Raw genomic sequence first — 17,759 nt, 5'->3', positions numbered from 1 at the left:
TGTACTCAGGATTAATTTTATAAGAATTTTCACTTGAATTTGATAGTTTTAATTGAACTTTCACAGCACACTACAGCAGTAATTTTAGTGGCTGCAAATGGGATATTTTAAAATCCTTGAATAAGAACTACAAATTGTAAAAGGAGCTAAAGATTCATAAAAAATTTTCTAAAATTAATCTTTTCCAAAGCATAGTTTTAGTTACTATTTTGCAAAGAATGCAAATGTAAAGCAGTTTATCTTGGGCTAAGCTCATGCAGTTTATCATCTGGGCTAAATAATGAGTCAAGTCTTATTGTAATAAAGAATATAACTGCATGGGCAGTGGCTCTCCCTAAAGTAGAGAGGAATGAGGAGATTGGCTCAGGCACTAGAATTAAAGACTGATAAAGATGTTTTTAAAAAAAATTTATCGAAGTATTTATAACCATAATGTTTAAAACAATGGTAAAATTTACCACTATACATTTAGATAATTTGTTACCACATTCAGGCCTTATGATTTTTTAAGACTATATATTTTTATCTGTTCATAATAAGCTTCAAAAGAAATAGAGGTTCTATGAATACTTTGCATAACAGCTTTATGAGAAGCAAATTTTTAAAAGTATAGCATATAAGATAAATTTTTATCTATTTGGCTAAACACATAACTTACTTCAGTTAGATTAAATATTTATTTTACTAATTATTTATGTCAGGTGTCCCTGGGTTTGAAGAATATAAAGTATTTTTTGCTGTGTTTGTTAATGCTTTTGAATTATTAAATAAAACATATTAAATTACTTCCTTAAGGTTTCCAGATAAAAAACAGTGACTGTCACTTTAAAAATTATTTAAATATTTTAATCAATACTGGACCCTATGCCCTGAAATTGTCGCTTACAATACGTAAATAAGCCTTCCTAGAATTTCTAACTTAACTTAAAAAATGTGCTTAGAAAATGAAAGAAAATATTTTCTATTTTCTAATATCCCTGTATGTCAAGTGGGATATGCCATAAATTTTTAAAAAGATAATATTTCTGTTATAAACTGTTCTATTAATTTTCTAACACCTGCATTCTCAATTAAAACATAGGTAATATATATGTAAGATGTGTTATATATACATGTAAGACATGTAGCATAAACAAGTGCTACATTCTAATTTAAACCTGTAGTCACCACAACTCCTTAGGAGCTATAAGAGAGTATAGAGGTTAAGAATAGTACAGGTCCTGTAGTGGACTGCGGTGGTTTGAAGCTCTGCTGAATGATCTTGGAAAAGCTGAGCACCTTTTACATAAATGTTATGTTTAAATGTTACATTTCAAAATGGCAAATTTGGGAAGGATGGCGGAGAGAAACAGCGACTCTTCATTGTCAAATAATTCCAGTGTGTGTGTGTGTATGTGTGTGTGTGTGGTGAAGTAGCCTTACAGGCAAAAAGAACTATGTAGAACTTAAAGGTGATTTCTTGGCCTATAAAAACATAGATTTGCAAGAATTTCTAACAAAGCAAAAGGACAGGATGTTTCAGGATAAGATCAGAACCTATGATAGTAGAGTTATCAATATTACATTAAAAATGTGGAATTAGAAAGCAAGCAATTCTCCCAGTGCAGAATGAGTGCAAAACACTTAAAGGAAAATAACGCCTTTACTCAACAAAATGTGTGACTGTTGGCTTGAGTTTCTCCATTTGTAAAATACAGGTGTTCATTAAGGAAGCATCTACAATACTTTCAAGTCTAAGATTTCTGAGGTCATAGGAGGTTGCAAGTATTTTGCTGCAGCTGAAGGAAAGCCATAAGTGCCTGAGTCAAAGCTGAAGTAGTTTTAAACCTCAGAAGACCTTTTTGATTTTAGGCAGGGAGACACAGTGAGTTCAGTACATTTTCCATTTAGGCTGGGAGGATACAACTCAGTTTACATTAAATGGGATTAGAAAACACGCACAATTCAATAATCAAGTGTTAGTATCACAAACTAAATGATGTATTCCTTTATCAGTTAAGACCTAATTAGGGTTTATATAACTTTATGGCTATTTCAATAAAGCATTAATTATATAGGGAAAGATAATTTCTTGAGCATACACTGTTAACTATGGTCTGTATGGGGCAGGGAGTCCATGCAACCATACCCAAAGGCACCATAACTCACCTGAACTTTCTAGGATGGGTCAACCTTGCCAACTTGAATCAATAAAATTACTGCAGATACCACAGGAGTAGTATTTTCAGTTCATGTTTGATAAGACACCAATGCAGAAAGATTCTGTGGACTGGTAAACTATTGAGAATTCTAACTGTTATAGCTGTATACCCTTGGATTCTAAAAATTATCTCTATTTTTGTAATCCATTTTTGTCAGTTGCTCAAAGGAAACTATTTTTTTAAGTTCATTCTTTTTTAAAATTTTTATTTATTTATTTATTTATTTTTGGCCACGTTGGTTCTTCATTGCTACCCGCGGGCTTTCTCTAGTTGCGGTGACTGGGGCTACTCTTTGCTGCTGTGCGCGGGCTTCTTACTGTGGTGGCTTCTCTTGTTGCAGAGCACGGGCTCCAGGCGCACGGGCTTTAGTAGTTGTGGCTCGCAGGCTCAGCAGCTGTGGCTCGGGGGCTCTAGAGTACATGTTCAGTAGATGTGGCACACGGGCTTTGTTGCTCCGTGGCATGTGGGATCTTCCCGGACCAGGGATCAAACACATGTCCCCTGCTTTGGCAGGTGGATTCTCAATCACTGCACCATCAGAGAAGTCCCAGGAAACTAATTTTTTAATTAACAGTTTTAAAAAGTTTTTCAGTATCTGAACTGAGTATGCTTCAGATTTTGTTGCAAATTGTATGCTCCTAAATTTTGAATAGTTTTGGTAATTGAATAATGTTTTCTAGTAAAGAAATAGTAAAGAATAAGTAGTATTCGTTGATTTCAAACCAGTGAGTGTGATGAAATAGCATTACATTATCAATGAAAATAACTCCAAGACCATTTCAGATTTTATATAAATATTGGCAGAAAGTGATTGGGAAAATGACCTTTTTTCCCCTCGCAGACTTGAAATACCAAATTCACAAACTAAATTTTCATCATATTTCATAATGTACCATTAATTTCAGTAACATTGTGAGAATTTTATAACATGATATGCTAATGCCTCTCCTCCAGATCAGAACAAAGAAAAATAAATAAAACAAAAACAAAAAATAAAGATGCTCAAACCAGTTATTTGTAGTGATGTGGATGGACCTAGAGTCTGGTATACATAGTGAAGTAAGTCATAAAGAGAAAAACAAATACCGTATGCTAATGCACATATATGGAATCTATAAAAATGGTACTGATGAACCTAGTGGTAGGCCAGGAATAAAGATGCAGATGTTGAGAACGGACTTGATGACACAGCGGGGGAAGGGGAGACTGGGATGCAGTGAGAGAGTAGCATTGACATATATACACTACCAAATGTAAAATAGATAGCTAGTGGGAAGCAGCCTCATAGCACAGGGAGATCAGCTCTGTGCTTTGTGATGACCTAGAGTGGTGGGATAGGGAGGGTCAGAGGGAGGCTCAAGAGGGAGGAGATATGGTGGTATATGCATACATACAGCTGATTCACTTTGTTGTACAGCAGAAACTAACACAACATTGTAAAGCAATGATACTCCAAAAAAGATGTATTTAAAAAAATGCTCAAACCAAAGAAACATTCCTTTCTATCTTGGTAGAGCAAGATTAGATGCAATTTCACTTGTTCTCCAACTTGGGGCTAATTTTATTTCTTTTTGTACTCACCTCTGTCCCTACAAAAATGAAGGGGTGAGATACTTGTGGAAAAATCAGAGATAAAGGGGAAAGGAAGATTGGCAGTTTCAGAGGCTTTTAAAATGTGGTTTTATGCTTACTTATCCTAGTTAGTGGCAGCTAACCACTGCTCCTTCAATTTAACCCCCTGGGCGTGGCATTTGAAATTTGTTTCTAAAGCTTTATGTCATCAAGACCTCTGTGCTCACTATTTCAAAATAGTAAACACAGAGGATGGACTTATGGGAAAAAAAGTAGTTTTTTCTTATTTTTTCTCATAATGGTGGCTTAATGTAGTAAGAATTAATATTAAGCCTCATTTTATTTTGAACAAGTTCGTTAATATAGAAAAAAAGTGTTTTCTTCTTTTCACAGATGAGGACATTGTTACTTGAAGTTAAAGTGACTTCAATCCCCTCCCTCTGGCCTCCATGCATCCCCCTTGCAAGCTGCCAATCACAAAATGAAGACTAAAATCAACTGGTGTGTTTCTTTTTTAGCATAATATTGAATTAAAATGTAACTATCAGTAACAGGTAGAGGTTTACCATTGTGTTAACACAGTATGCATAGTCCATAATGTTCAATATGAGAAAGAAAATACTCAAAGAAATTTCATAAACTGGAACCTGAGGACAACTGTTGGAGGTCTCTCCAGCTTCTTAAAATTGCTTGAGAATCTCAGAATCCCCACTGTAGATGGGGGGACATTCTAAAAGATTATCTTCAACAGTTATAAAGTGGTGTGCCTCATTTCTTTTTTTTTTTTTTTTTTTTTTGCGGTACGCGGGCCTCTCACTGTTGTGGCCTCTCCCGTTGCGGAGCACAGGCTCTGGACACGCAGGCTCAGTGGCCATGGTTCACAGGCCCAGCCGCTCCGCAGCATGTGGGATCTTCCCAGACCGGGGCACAAACCCGTGTCCCCTGCATCGGCAGGTGGACTCTAAACCACTGCGCCACCAGGGAAGCCCGGTGTGCCTCATTTCTTAACCACTTATTCTTTGGGCTTTTTGTTGCCCATCATCTGAATGATTTGGATGCCATCTTCCAGACACAGGGTTTACCCATCTCATGGCCTTCACAGATTACTGGAAGTGAAATCTACCTGAAACACTGTGGAAACTGCTAGCTGACGGCAATCATTTGGAGGGAGCTTGTTGCCTCTGATGGATCCTCCATAACTGGGAGACCAAACCAGTGTTGGCCTTGGGGCAAGGATGGGGAAGGGGATGGGTGGTGATGAGGACCAGCAAACCAGAGGGAGGAGAAGGGTAACTTATCATTCATTTCTCTGACAGAATAATGACTGACAGAAGGAAGGCCCAAAAGTACATTTTACAGATAACATAATTTTTGTGGCAATTGCTTGAAGCCATCTGAGAAAATGTGCGAGTACTAAGCGTTTCTAGCTGAGTTTGTCCTACTTGGAATGACAGATTTTCCCCATTTCTCTCATTTACCTTCTTCAGTCCTTCTAGATGCCCTTTATGGGGATCAGGGGGATTAGGGTGGGAGTGGGGAGGCCATAGAAGCAGAAACCAGTTCAGCCATTAGAGGACTACCAATGGGTTAGTGACCTCCTTTCTTCAAGAACTTTTAACTGGTCCCTTTCCTTTTATCAAACCCATTTTGTCACCATTTCCTTTGTAACCTTATCCCACCGCCCAGCTCCTATCTCTCCCTCCCCCTCCTTCTCCCTCCCGGGTCTTCTCCTCACCTGTCCACTGCAATGGCCGTCATAGAGTAGATGCTGGCGAACACCGCTGTGATAGGAAAGAAGTTCTGGAAGCGACAGTAGTTGGCGCCGAAGTACCACTCACTGTGAAGCGCATAGATGAAGTTGACCAAGGTGTTGAAGGCGGCCATGGAGGCGTCGGAGAAAGCCAAGTTCACGAGGAAGTAGTTGGTGACGGTCCGCATGCGCTTGTGGGCCAGGATGATCCAGATGACGATGAGATTCCCGAAGACCGCCACGGCCACTACCACGCCGTATGCTAGGGACCAGAGCGCAATGCGCCAAGACGGCTGCACGAACTGGTTGGTGAGGTTGGCCCGGAACTGCGAAGGCGCCGCGGAGGCCGCGGGCAGTCCCAGCGTGGAGGAGGAAGCGGAAAGATTGCCGGCTTGGACTAGCAGTTGCAGCCACTCAGCCTCAGCCTCTCCCTCGGCTGCCCCAGCCTCGAGCGCGGCACTCGGGTTCCCGGCGTCCGCACCCGCTGTTCCCCCGTCCGTCCAGTTCGCGGCTACGGGGAGCGAGACCATAGCGATAGGTCGGCAACCCGGCTCCCCTCACTCATCCACTGCCCGCCCGGGCCGTCTCCCTGGAAGTTCTTCTCTGCTTCCCGGTAGCTTTGCTGCTCAGTGGACCTCAGCCCCGCCCGAAAGCGAGGTAGAAAGGTACCCACAGCCCTTGCTGGTTAAGGGATGCTTTGAACCTGCAGGTGATGGGGAGAAGGGAAGCACTTTCCCCGAGGAGTCTGCGAATCTAGCAGGCTGGAAGGATGAGACAGTCGGAAAAAGAGATGCTAAGGGCTGTCGCCCGCGGAGAACTCCGGGGTCGCCCCTGCGCGAGTTCCCGGGCACTGGCCGGAGCGCTGAGGATCGGGGGCTGCTGCGAGCTTTATAGTTTGTTATAGTGCCCTGCTTCCGTGACGTTGTGCGGAACTGACGAGCCCCTTCTCGGGATAAGATTGCCCTCCTTTCCTCCACCCCCGCCCTTTGGGTTTCATTCATTCGCTACTCGGCGGGTTGATACACTGAAGGAAGAGCTGCCCTTTCTCATACGTAATTAAAATCATTACAAGATTGCTTTTCGTCTTTTAACTTCAAGATATTTTGCTGAGGTCCCTGCTTTCAGACATTTACTGTGGACTATTATTTTCTAAACCAATTAAACCATTCACCCGTAAAGCAAAGGCACGGTCCCCGGAGATTTTTCAGCTAGGGCTAGAGCATGTGTGGGTGCAGCCTGCTGTGGACTGTGGGCACCGAGCGCTTTGTTAGGTGCCACTGGTTTTTGGAATTTCACTCAACTTTCTGCTTGTGTGTTTCTATTCGCCCTTCTCAGATCCCGCTTCTTCTCGTTCCCCCTTCCCAAATCCACCTATTTCCCCTCTTCCTCTAATCTCTATCTCCAGAAATCCGACCCCTCCTCTCCCCCAGGCAGAGAGAGACTATGGTTTTTCTTGGAGGATTCTGCTCAGGTTGGAATGCCATAAAACAATGAGGGTAAATCAGAAATTCCAAAATGTAGATTTTCTTGAAACACAAGGACAAGACTTGAATTTCTTCATTGCTCTGGGATGAAAGTATCCTGTAAGCAATCTAAATACATACACATGGCTATACGGTTTTGGACATTTGGAGCCTTAGTTTTCAGGGCCTGACCATGAGGACACACTGATGAGGATGCAAGAATAACCTTAATTTCCTGGGCAGACAGGCAGGCCTGACTTCTGAGCTTTGGGTGAGAGCAGGTGAGCTGGAGTGTTCTGTGGAGTGCAAGCTGGAGCCTGTGCTTAGGTGGATCTCACAGACAATTTATCAAGATGTTCTGGGGCCAAGACTCTCTTTTATTAGTCTCTTGAGAGGCAGGTGAGAAGAGATTTAGGGTTACACGTATTTTAGTAATCCCCCCAAAACACTTGAACTCTTTTTTTTTTCCCACTTGAACTCTTTGAGCTTTGATTTCCTCACTTGAAAATGAAGATTTTTTAAAAATCTAATTTTCAGGGTAATGATGGGGATGAGTAGTTTCAACAGCCGTTCGACAATACCAGGCAGGAGGGAGACCTCAATAAATGTTAGTGCCCTTCTCTCTTGTTACAATGTGCATTTCATCTAAACATTTTCAGGTAAGATGTATTGGAGAGCAAGTTTTATTTGCTTCAAGAGAAAGTAGCTTGTGATTTCTGAACACTGTATTCTTCAGTTTCCCAGTTAAGTACCTATTCTTTAAAAACCTGGATTATTGCATAAGTGGACTTAGGGTGATTGGTAATGAATAATATTTTCCTTCTTATAGTGTTTATGACAAAAAGGTAGTGTACAGAAGTAAGTTTGAGGCAACCTGATAATAATTCTGTGGACACAACCCTACTTCAAAATAAATGCATGCTGAAAATGATAATTATCAAGGTTATTAGTTGCTATTTCTTCCCAGAAAGACCTGCAAAAACATGTGATAAATCATAAGTTAACAGACTCCACACTTCCTGCTTATTAATTCTAAATTAAATCGTTTTCTTTTGAAAGGCAAATTACTTCTTTCTGTTAATTCACCATGTTGGGAAATGACTTGAGTTACAAGTGAAAGCCTCTTTCTTCCTTAATGAAATCAATGGATAATTGTTAAAAAAAAATTCCTTTGTATGAAACACACCATTTATCAAGATTACAAAATGGGTCATGGTTTGGTAATTATGCATATTTTGATCAAATATTTACAGTTGTAAAATCAGTTGTGTGGAAATCTATTCAGTTTACACTGCTGTTTTACTTATCCATACAGAGCATTATAAGTTGTGATTTTATCCTTATTGGACTTACACATGAGTAGAAGATATGATAAAAATTGATTGGTGATAGAATTAGAAGAAGTTACAATGAAAGGCGTTTAAAGAGTTGTTTTCTTTCAGAGGAAGAGAGGGATCCAGCTCATGGCTTTCCTTTTAGATCTGCCTTACATAGAGAGACTTTCCCTGTGTCCCAGTAGAGTAGTTGTTGTTCATGCGTTGCTTCAGTCATTCCTTCAATGTGTATTGAGTGTCCTTCCTTCCAAATCTGTACCAAATACTAGGGATGTAGCAATGAGACAACCAGGTACGAACCCTGTCTTCATGGAGCCTGTAGTCTAGTAGTGTTTTTGACATTAAAGCAAGTGTTGAGGGTAGTAAAATAGGAAGATGCAGAGAAAAATGGGAGTATGTAACTAAGTAGGAGGATGTGTGCCTACTGGATTCTGTTAACTTCACGTAAAACACTTCTTTGTGAGGATAAAATGAAGTGCCAAAAAGAAAGATAGACTTAGCAGAAACTTATGCCTTGAAAAATGGGAAGGTTTAGGAGATAACGGTTAAGGAGGAAGTTTCCCAACTAAGAGAATCTGGTGAATAATCTGGCCATAGTAGCTCCAGAATCTGAATCTTGCTCTTATCTGAGCCTACTTTTCTGTTTTCCTAATTCTTTCTCATCCTCTTTCACTTACCGTAAGAGCTCCAAAAGCCTTAGCCTTGGACCACTGAGGAAAGGAGCAGGGAGGCTGAGAAAATGTTAACCCACTAGAAGGTAACTTAGAGAGAATTCTATACTCCCACATTTAAAACCTGGGAGTGTGTGTGAGTATGCACCTATGCAAATGTATGAGGACCCTGGAAAATAAGCCAAGCATGGTATCCTAGGAGACATTAATAGGTTTTAGATAATAGTGTGTAAAGCTTGGTTTGACTGAATAATTGTAATACAAATTACGATCATTTATGTGAGTACTTGCAGTTTATTCCTAATGACCAAGAAATGTTTGCCTATTTTATTATGCATAATAGATTACATTTCTTCCAAATATTATTTACTCTCCATATTTTTGCTTAGAGTACATACTGGTGATGTGCCCCAGTAATTTGCTAACAATTTATATTAATAGAATGGATGCTGGTCATATATTATTTTTTCCTCTTTTACAACTCAAGGAAACAATATGGCATATTTCATGCTTGTATTTTTATTTTAACAGGCCTCCTAAAAATAAACATATCAGGGTAGAATTTCAGGTAGTGTTGCTGCCTAGTGAAAGAGTTATTTTCAGAAAGAAAAAGTCAAATTTCCAGATTTCTGTCTCTGACAATAATCTTCCGTGTGACAGTTCTCCCACACTTTTAGCTTCAGTATGTTCATTGTTTCCCACTATGTTGATATATTTTTTTCTTTTCACCAGTGTCAGATCCTGATAGTCCACTCTTTGCTGCTTGCTTTATTTTTTTCCTTTATTATTTCATCGCGCCTGCTTTGCAGTTACACTGGGTCATTTCCACCCTCTGAGTTATGGACTCCAATAATCAGGCTGCTGAGTATTGCTGACAATCAACAATCGATCATCTCCACTTAATTGTGTAGATAGCTACTTAGCAATTCTTGCTGTCTACCAGACCCTCTTTCCATGTGGGCCTGTGATCGGTTCTCAGCTGTTCTGCATTCTCTTTCTTCTCCATCTTCCTCTCTATGCTCAGCAAATTATGTTATTTACAGTTTATCTCATAAAAGTAAGACCACCAGCCAAGAACTTCACATTTCTGTACATTTCATCCATCTTTAAGTCATTTATTATTGTCTCTGTGAAAGTGGTTTATCTTCTTTCATCTGTACTACGTGTTCTTTCAACAATTCTTATCCTCTCTCTCTCTCTTGAACACCTCTTTTTTTAAATAGCCCTTTCCTGACCACATTCCATTTTAGTTACCACTTTTCTCTCTCCTTTTATTTCTAGATGAGCTTTTTAAACAAAATAGCTAAATTTAATATTTCCACTTCCTCACACAATATCTTTAGGTAATAAAATTCTTAATGCTCTTTTGTCAGTGTTCTGTCCTATCAATTACCTGCATGTTAAACAGATTTCCACTTTCCATTCTTAACTTTCTTGACCTCTCTGTAACATTGGCATTTGACATTTGCATTAGTTTCCTAGGGCTGTCATAACACATTACCACAAACTGAACGGCTTAAAACAGAATTTATTCTCTCACAGTTTGGGAGGTTGGAAATCTGAAATCAGAATGTAAGCAAGGCTGTTTTTTTCTGGAAGCTCTGAGAGAGAACCTGTTCCATGTCTCTCTCCTAGTATCTGCTGTTTGCTATCAATCTTCAGTGTTCCTGTGTTTGTAGGTACATTACTCCAATCTCTGCTTGTCATCACATGATATACTTCTTGTGTATCTTTACATCACCTCCCTGTGTGTTTTTATGTGTCCAAATTACCGTTTTCTTATAAAGACATCAGTCATTGGATTAAGGCCAACCACAAACCAGTATACCTCATCTTAACTTGCTTACATCTGCAAAGACCCTATTTCCAAATTCTGTCTTTACCTATATAAAAGATGTTCACTTTATCCCAACACGCTCCAAAGTTTTACATATTCCAATGTCAACTATAAGTCCAAAATCTTATTTAAATATGAACTCAAATGGCCCCAAATCTTATCATCTAAATCAGGTATGCGTTAAAACTCTGGGTATAGTCCGTCCTGTGGCAAAATTCCTCTCCATCTGTGGATCTTTGAAACTAGAAAGCAAGTTATCTATTTCCAAAATACAATCATGGGACAGGCATAGAATAAGCATTCCCATTTGAAAAGGGAGATAATGGATGGAATAAAGGAATCACAGGTTTAAAGCAAGTTCACAGTCGAGCGAGACAAAATCCATTAGATGTAAGGCATGAGAATTATCTTCTGTGGCTTGATACTCTGTACTCTGGGTCTGTGGAGGGTCCATCAGCCCCTGCCTCTGGGGTCACCAAGGCCCTATTGGTTCCTGCCTCTGGGCTCTTGGTGGTGGTCCTGCCATCTTAGCTTGAGGTGGTCACATCCTGTTGGCCCAAGGAGGTGGTAACCCTATTCTCTAGAACTGAGGAGGTGCCATCCCTGCTGGCCTCTCAGCCACCTTTGGAGTTGTTCTTCCCTTTTCCTGAAAGGCAACACACATTTACAGCCTAGTATCTCTAGTAATTCATTTCCTTTTTCCTACCTACAGAATTCCAGAAGTCCAACAGCCCTTCTTCATTTCATCCTGTCTCTGTCTGCTTCAGTCCAGGATAGCAGTGTTTCTGCTAAGATGGTTGTTTGGATCCATCACATGCCTAATCTTTCCAGCAAAAGTCTGTCCAGCCACACTCTTGGTGTTTTCTTCAGAGCACAGTATTCTCATCTTTTGCCATATGGACAGGCTGAGAATTTTACAAACTTTCCCAAGTTTTCTAGTTCCTTTTTGCTTAGCAGTGCCTTCCTCAAGTTATCACTTTCCTCTTGCACTTTATTACAAGCAGCAAGTAGAAACCAAGCCTGACCTTCCATGTTTTGCTTAGAAATCTCCTCAGCTAAATAACCAAGTTCATCAGTTACAAGTTCTACTTTCCAAAAGCAAAACACCATTCAGCCAAGTTTATAACAAAGGTAACATTTCTTCCAGTTTCCAATAACCTATTTCTTATTTTCTTCTGAGATCTCACCAGAATCCCCTTTAACAACCTTATTTCTAACAGTCTCCTCAAGGCAATTTAGGTTTTTACTACCTTACTTTCTTCTGAGGTCTCACCAGAATCCTCTTTTACAACCATATTTCTAATAGTCTCTTAAAGGCAATTTAGGTTTTTACTACTGTGTACCTCAAAATTCTTCCAGCCTCTATTTACTACACAATTTCAAAGCCAATTTCACATTTTTTAGTAATTTTTACAGCCTCACCCCACTTCCTCACAATGTAACCCACAGTATTATTATTAATTTCTTCATTCTTAACTTTCTCTCCCTCTACAACACCGTGGAACAACTGTCTGCTGCTTTCTCCCTCCTCCCTACATCCAAACAATGTATTTTAAGGCTTCATTTACTCTGCCTACCATTTATTCTTAGTGTTTTCAAAGATTACTTTCTTGATCCTTTGCCTTTATTACTCTATATACTCTCCCTGAGATATCTACTGTATGCAAATGCAAATCTTTGCTACCATTAGTCTTGATGTCTACCACATCTACTTCTCCATGCTCATATACTCAGCTACCTACTGAACATTTCCCTTCAGCTGTCCTACAGTCACTTCAGACTCTACAGTACCCAAATTGAACTCACCTTCAAGGTCTTAAACCTGTTCTTTCCATTTTTTCCCCATGTTGATAAGGAAATAAATCTGGCTGAATTTAATTCTCCAAACTAGAAACTGGGGAATTATTCTAGATTTTTTTTGCATCTGTCTTTCTCTCCTTATTCCACAAATCCAATCTCTTACCAACTCCAGTAGAATAGATTCAGCATTCTTAGAAGTTCTTACACCCACAGAAGAAGTAATAGTTATTTAAGTAGGAAAGTGTCCACTGGTGGATTCCTACTTTCAGCCTCTATTACTTCATCTGTGGGTTCTGTGACAGGCTCATAATGGATCACTCTTATGAATGGATCACTGCTGATTTTAGTCAGTGCTCCTCCTGTCAACTATTCTTTACAATGGCTTAGAGAGATCTTTCTAAACATAAATTAGATCAATCAATTCCCTGCCAAAAATCTTTCAGTGGAAAGCAAAAAGGCCCTTTATTATTAGGTCCCTGTTTTTTTTTTTTTTTTTTTTTTTTTTTTTTTTTTTTTTGCGGTATGCAGGCCTCTCACTGTTGTGGCCTCTCCCGTTGCGGAGCACAGGCTCCGGACACGCAGGCTCAGCGGCCATGGCTCACGGGCCCAGCCACTCCGCGGCATGTGGGATCTTCCCGGACCGGGGCACGAACCCATGTCTCCTGCACCGGCAGGTGGACTCTCAACCACTGCACCACCAGGGAAGCCCCCTGTTTGCTTTTTTAACTTCATCTTTTACTTCTCCCTTGCATTGTTCTTCTTTTTAACTATCTAAAACTACTGGCAATTTTTCCAACATATCTTATTCTTTTATACATCATGTTTTCACAGTTTTTGTCCCTCTTCCTAGAATACCTTTTCCCTTCCTATAATTTATCACATGTTTTTTAGATTTCATTTTGATTATTTCCTTTTTCTTGGAGAAGCTTCTTATGATGGGGCAGTCTATCATAGTACCCTGTTTCTGTCATTAGGTTGGCTCTTTTCACAACATCCTGTAATTATTGATTTACCTTTATGTCTTCCCAATTAAACTACAAGACATTTAAGAGCCAAGTATGAACTTTATTCAGATGGCTAGCTTAGAATCTATAACAAGTATATGTTATTGGAATTACTAAATGTTTAATAGACCAGCTCTTCTTTCTATATATTATATTAAGTTAACAACCCTAAATTGAATTATTTATGAGCACATTTGATTTATAAAAATATAAATTACCTTTCCGAAATAAAGTTTATTTTATTGGTTTTTTTATTTATAGGTGAAATTTATGTTGTATTGAAAATGGTAATTTTAGAAGTTAGTCCATGTTTTCAATGATGTTAGGAAGAAGTAATACTGTTTTATGTAGGAAAATACACTGGTACATTTTACTTAAGAAATGATGCACTGGTCTTTTTCCCCCTTATCCCAGAGACTTTGAGGTTAATACTATCTACCATTATCACTAGATTCACAGAAGATCATATTAGATTTTATTTTGATAGTAAGTTCGTAATTGTCTCAAGATACTTACATATTCTTGTGCACTTAATAGAATGGCATAATTTTATGAATTCATTTGATTTACACACATACGCACACAGAGTATTTGAATACCACATTCATTCCTTGTAACAATATATCATATTAAATATTCACAAAACTTCAGTTTTTGTTCCCCTTTTATATAAAATATATATTGAAAATGAGGATTTTCTTCTATTTCTGGGTAACCTCACTAGAAATATTTCTCTCACACCCTCTAATTGCATATTAGTAGAAAGAAAAAACATGTCATCATACAGAGGACTATGTTAATTTTATATCATAATTAACTTTCCTTGAAAACGTACAATTTTCACAAAACAGAACCTTATATTAACTTTCTTGTTTTACTCATTTTTTTTCATTTTGTATAATGATTCAGTTACATAACTCTTATTTCTCTGGTATAATTTTCTTTTTTTTTCTTTTCTTTTCTTTTCTCCCTTCCTTCCCTCCTCCCTCCCTCCCTCCCTCCTTCTCTCTCTCTCCCTCTTTCTTTTTTCTTTCTTTTTCTTTCTAACAGGATACAACAAATGCTCATAAGTTTGGATATTTACAAACATCTTTTTTTATAGGCTTTATCTGGAAAGATGATGTTTTTTTCCTGGGTTTATAAAAGACTTGAAACCTCCAGTGGTGTGGCAAGAAGCTACTCAGCATTCACTCAGTCAGAAAATATTTATTGAGCTTCTATTGTATACTAGGTGCTGTTCTAGGCATAGAAATTGTACAGGACTTATGCTTTGATGCAGCTTGACTGTAGAGTTTTTCTAAATGTACTGTACCTTTTTCTTGGAGACAGATACTATGAAAATATATTACCTTTTAAAGATTGATTTTACATTTAATTTAATTAAAATAACATTTATGGAGCATTTATTCTGCAAGGCACTGTAGTGACATAGATATTACTTCATCCTTAAATACTACTAAAGTACAGGAGGTACCTACTTTACAGATGAGAAAACAGAGACTTCAAGAGGTTAATTTGTGCAAGACCACAGAGATGGTAAGTAGAGGGAGAAACTTCACAGTATCCAGAAATTAACTCACTCACAATGTTTGAACAAATTCAATGTTGAAGGTTTTAACATTTATTTAAGGTTTTATTTAAGAAGAGTTTTAAATTAGAGAGTGACAACTCATCTGCTGTGTATAGATATTACAAAACAAGCACTTGGTGGAAGCAATAAGTAAAAAAACCATGAATCCCTCTCCCCTTCAAATTACCAAGTGCTCTTAATAGCCCTCAAAGCTGGTGTATAAATTATTAAGGAAATAGAATTTGGTATAATATAAAGCAATATATATCAGTAATCTTAATAATAATCTCACTCTTTGAGTTCAATAATTTCACTCCTAGTGATTTGATGTAAGGAAGTAATCAGAAATTCAGACAAAATTACACAAGAATGTATATTGGAGCTATATTTACAAGGTCAAAAATGTAAAAGGCATACATGTAAAATAATTTTAACATGTCCAAAAAATGAATCCTGGTGTTTTCAAAGAGGGGCTTTTATCCTGTCATTTAAGAGCATGTTTTAAATATTCCAAAATTAGAGATGATGGTTACACAACTTTGTGAATGTACTAAATACCACTGAACTGTACACTTTAAAATGATTAAAATGGTGGATTTTATGTTTTGTAAATTTTGCCTAAAATTTTAAAACATAAAATTTTATGTTATGTGAATTTTACTTAAAACAGGAAACTCTTCCTAAAAAAAGCTAGAGTCAGAAAAATTCATTATGTCACAACCAAAATTTATACAAAAGAATCAATTCAAGATGTATTCAAGTGAAATTACTAGACCACTGGATTGGTGGATAAGGAAATAACATTAGACGTAACAGGCAAAATAAACTATCTATAGGTTTAATAAATCATTCTGGTTTCAAAATATTACACAATAACATTGCTTGCTGGAATAGAGTTGAGGTATTCTTAAAAATTCTTAGGGAAGTAAAAGTGTGTTCGAAAAAATTTATCCCATTGATTAATTTCTTTTCAAATATAAAGATAACAGAAAGACAGTTTCAAACATGCAGGGTTTTAAGTATAGCACTGATGAGTGTTTTGTAGAAGACAAACAAAACTCCAACAAATCAACAAACAAACAAGCAAACAGATAATTTCTTTGGAATTAACCCAATGAACAAAGGCAGACTGGAGTAGCCACGATTTAAAGACTGGGACCATGGACTACAGCATGTGGATATGAGCCACAGTGATGACTCAGAAATGATTGATACCCTCACTGCCAATGTTTTTAAACATATACATGTACAACATAGTCACAGATTACATGGGGATTGGCTACTACAATCTGAAGAGGAGGTCACATTATTAAAGTCACCCTTGAGAGTCCTCTATATCACCTATAAAGTATAATATGTACACATACCATATTTCCTAACAAATAAAATAGCTAGTCTTCAAGCTGGAATATATTGCGTCTTCTTCAGTTTAGCACAAAATAAAGTATTAGATTGTATTTAAAGTCCAGATGGTATAAAATGCTCATTTAAACATTAGAATCATACTTGTTTGTACAAAACCTTTACACAGTGAGAGTTGAGAATGACTAAATTGAAGATTCATGTCTCCCATCTCCTCTTCTCCCTGGGATATGCTAACTGAAAGAAATGAGAAGTGTATTATCTGAACAATGTAAATTATTTCTCTCCCTCCTTTCTTTTCTCCCTACATGTCATTCCTTTTTACCTTCTTTATTTTCCAAGTATATTTATTGGAATTTTAGAAAATTAAATGCGTATTCAATATAATTCCATAGAATTATATAGTGATGATAATTTTGCCACCTGCATTTTTACTTTCAAGTAATTTGGAGACAATTTTCCAAAGAAATAAAAACATATTCATACAAATGAATTACAAAATAGTTCTAGTAACATTAGGATTTGTTTACATTTTTGTGTAAGGGGAGAAAGGGTTATATTCAAGTAAGTATGTGTGGTAAGTCAGACATCTGCTGATTATCTGCAGAAACTGGGTTTCCCATGTTTATTCAAGAGATACAGGTGACATAATTAAGAGAAAAATTAATCTTTCAAAACCATTAAAGTATCTATTACTATAAATTTAAGAACTGCTGAATTTGAGGGGGGGTGTAGGGGAATAATTCAGCTTCCTTTTAATACTCAAAATAAGAGCTCCTTGGAGATCTCCTATCTGTTAACTGGATCAGAGTTAATCAGTATAATTATAGGATTGCATGATTGGTATATAATTTCTCTGCCACACATTCATTTAAAGGAGGAATCAGAAATTATTATGTATAGGAGGTGCTGATATCTTTATTCACATATGCTTCATTTATGGCTGGCATAATTTTTCATTTGAAATCTGATCACTGCACAAGCTCCACAAAAATAGAAGTATATTAAGGAGAATATAGGTCAAATTTACTCGTAGTAGTGCACAAAATTTTCTGGATACAAATTTATTCCCAAATGTTCTTAGTGGTCTAAGAAGATTTCTAAGAACATAATCTATAAGCAAATCAGCATTTGACATGGTTTAATCTAAGTATGGTTTAGATTAAAAATTCAAATATAACTAACTCTCTCAGGT

At 37.6% G+C, this 17,759-nt stretch overlaps 1 protein-coding gene across 1 annotated transcript in view; it reads right to left on the bottom strand.

Moving 5' to 3' along the window:
* Positions 1-6,053, bottom strand: part of TACR3 (tachykinin receptor 3) — a gene marked incomplete at both ends in the record, with an annotated part of 68,304 nt that extends 62,251 nt beyond the window's left edge. The window contains one exon of the mRNA XM_079709502.1: positions 5,509-6,053. Coding sequence (XP_079565628.1) covers positions 5,509-6,053 — 545 coding nt within the window. The remainder of the gene's footprint in view (positions 1-5,508) is intronic.
* Between the last annotated feature and the right edge of the window lie 11,706 nt (positions 6,054-17,759).

This window comes from Hyperoodon ampullatus, assembly GCF_949752795.1.
Source record: "Hyperoodon ampullatus genome assembly, chromosome: 1".
Lineage (NCBI taxonomy): Eukaryota > Metazoa > Chordata > Mammalia > Artiodactyla > Ziphiidae > Hyperoodon > Hyperoodon ampullatus.
This window is presented reverse-complemented; position numbering and strand designations above follow the sequence as displayed.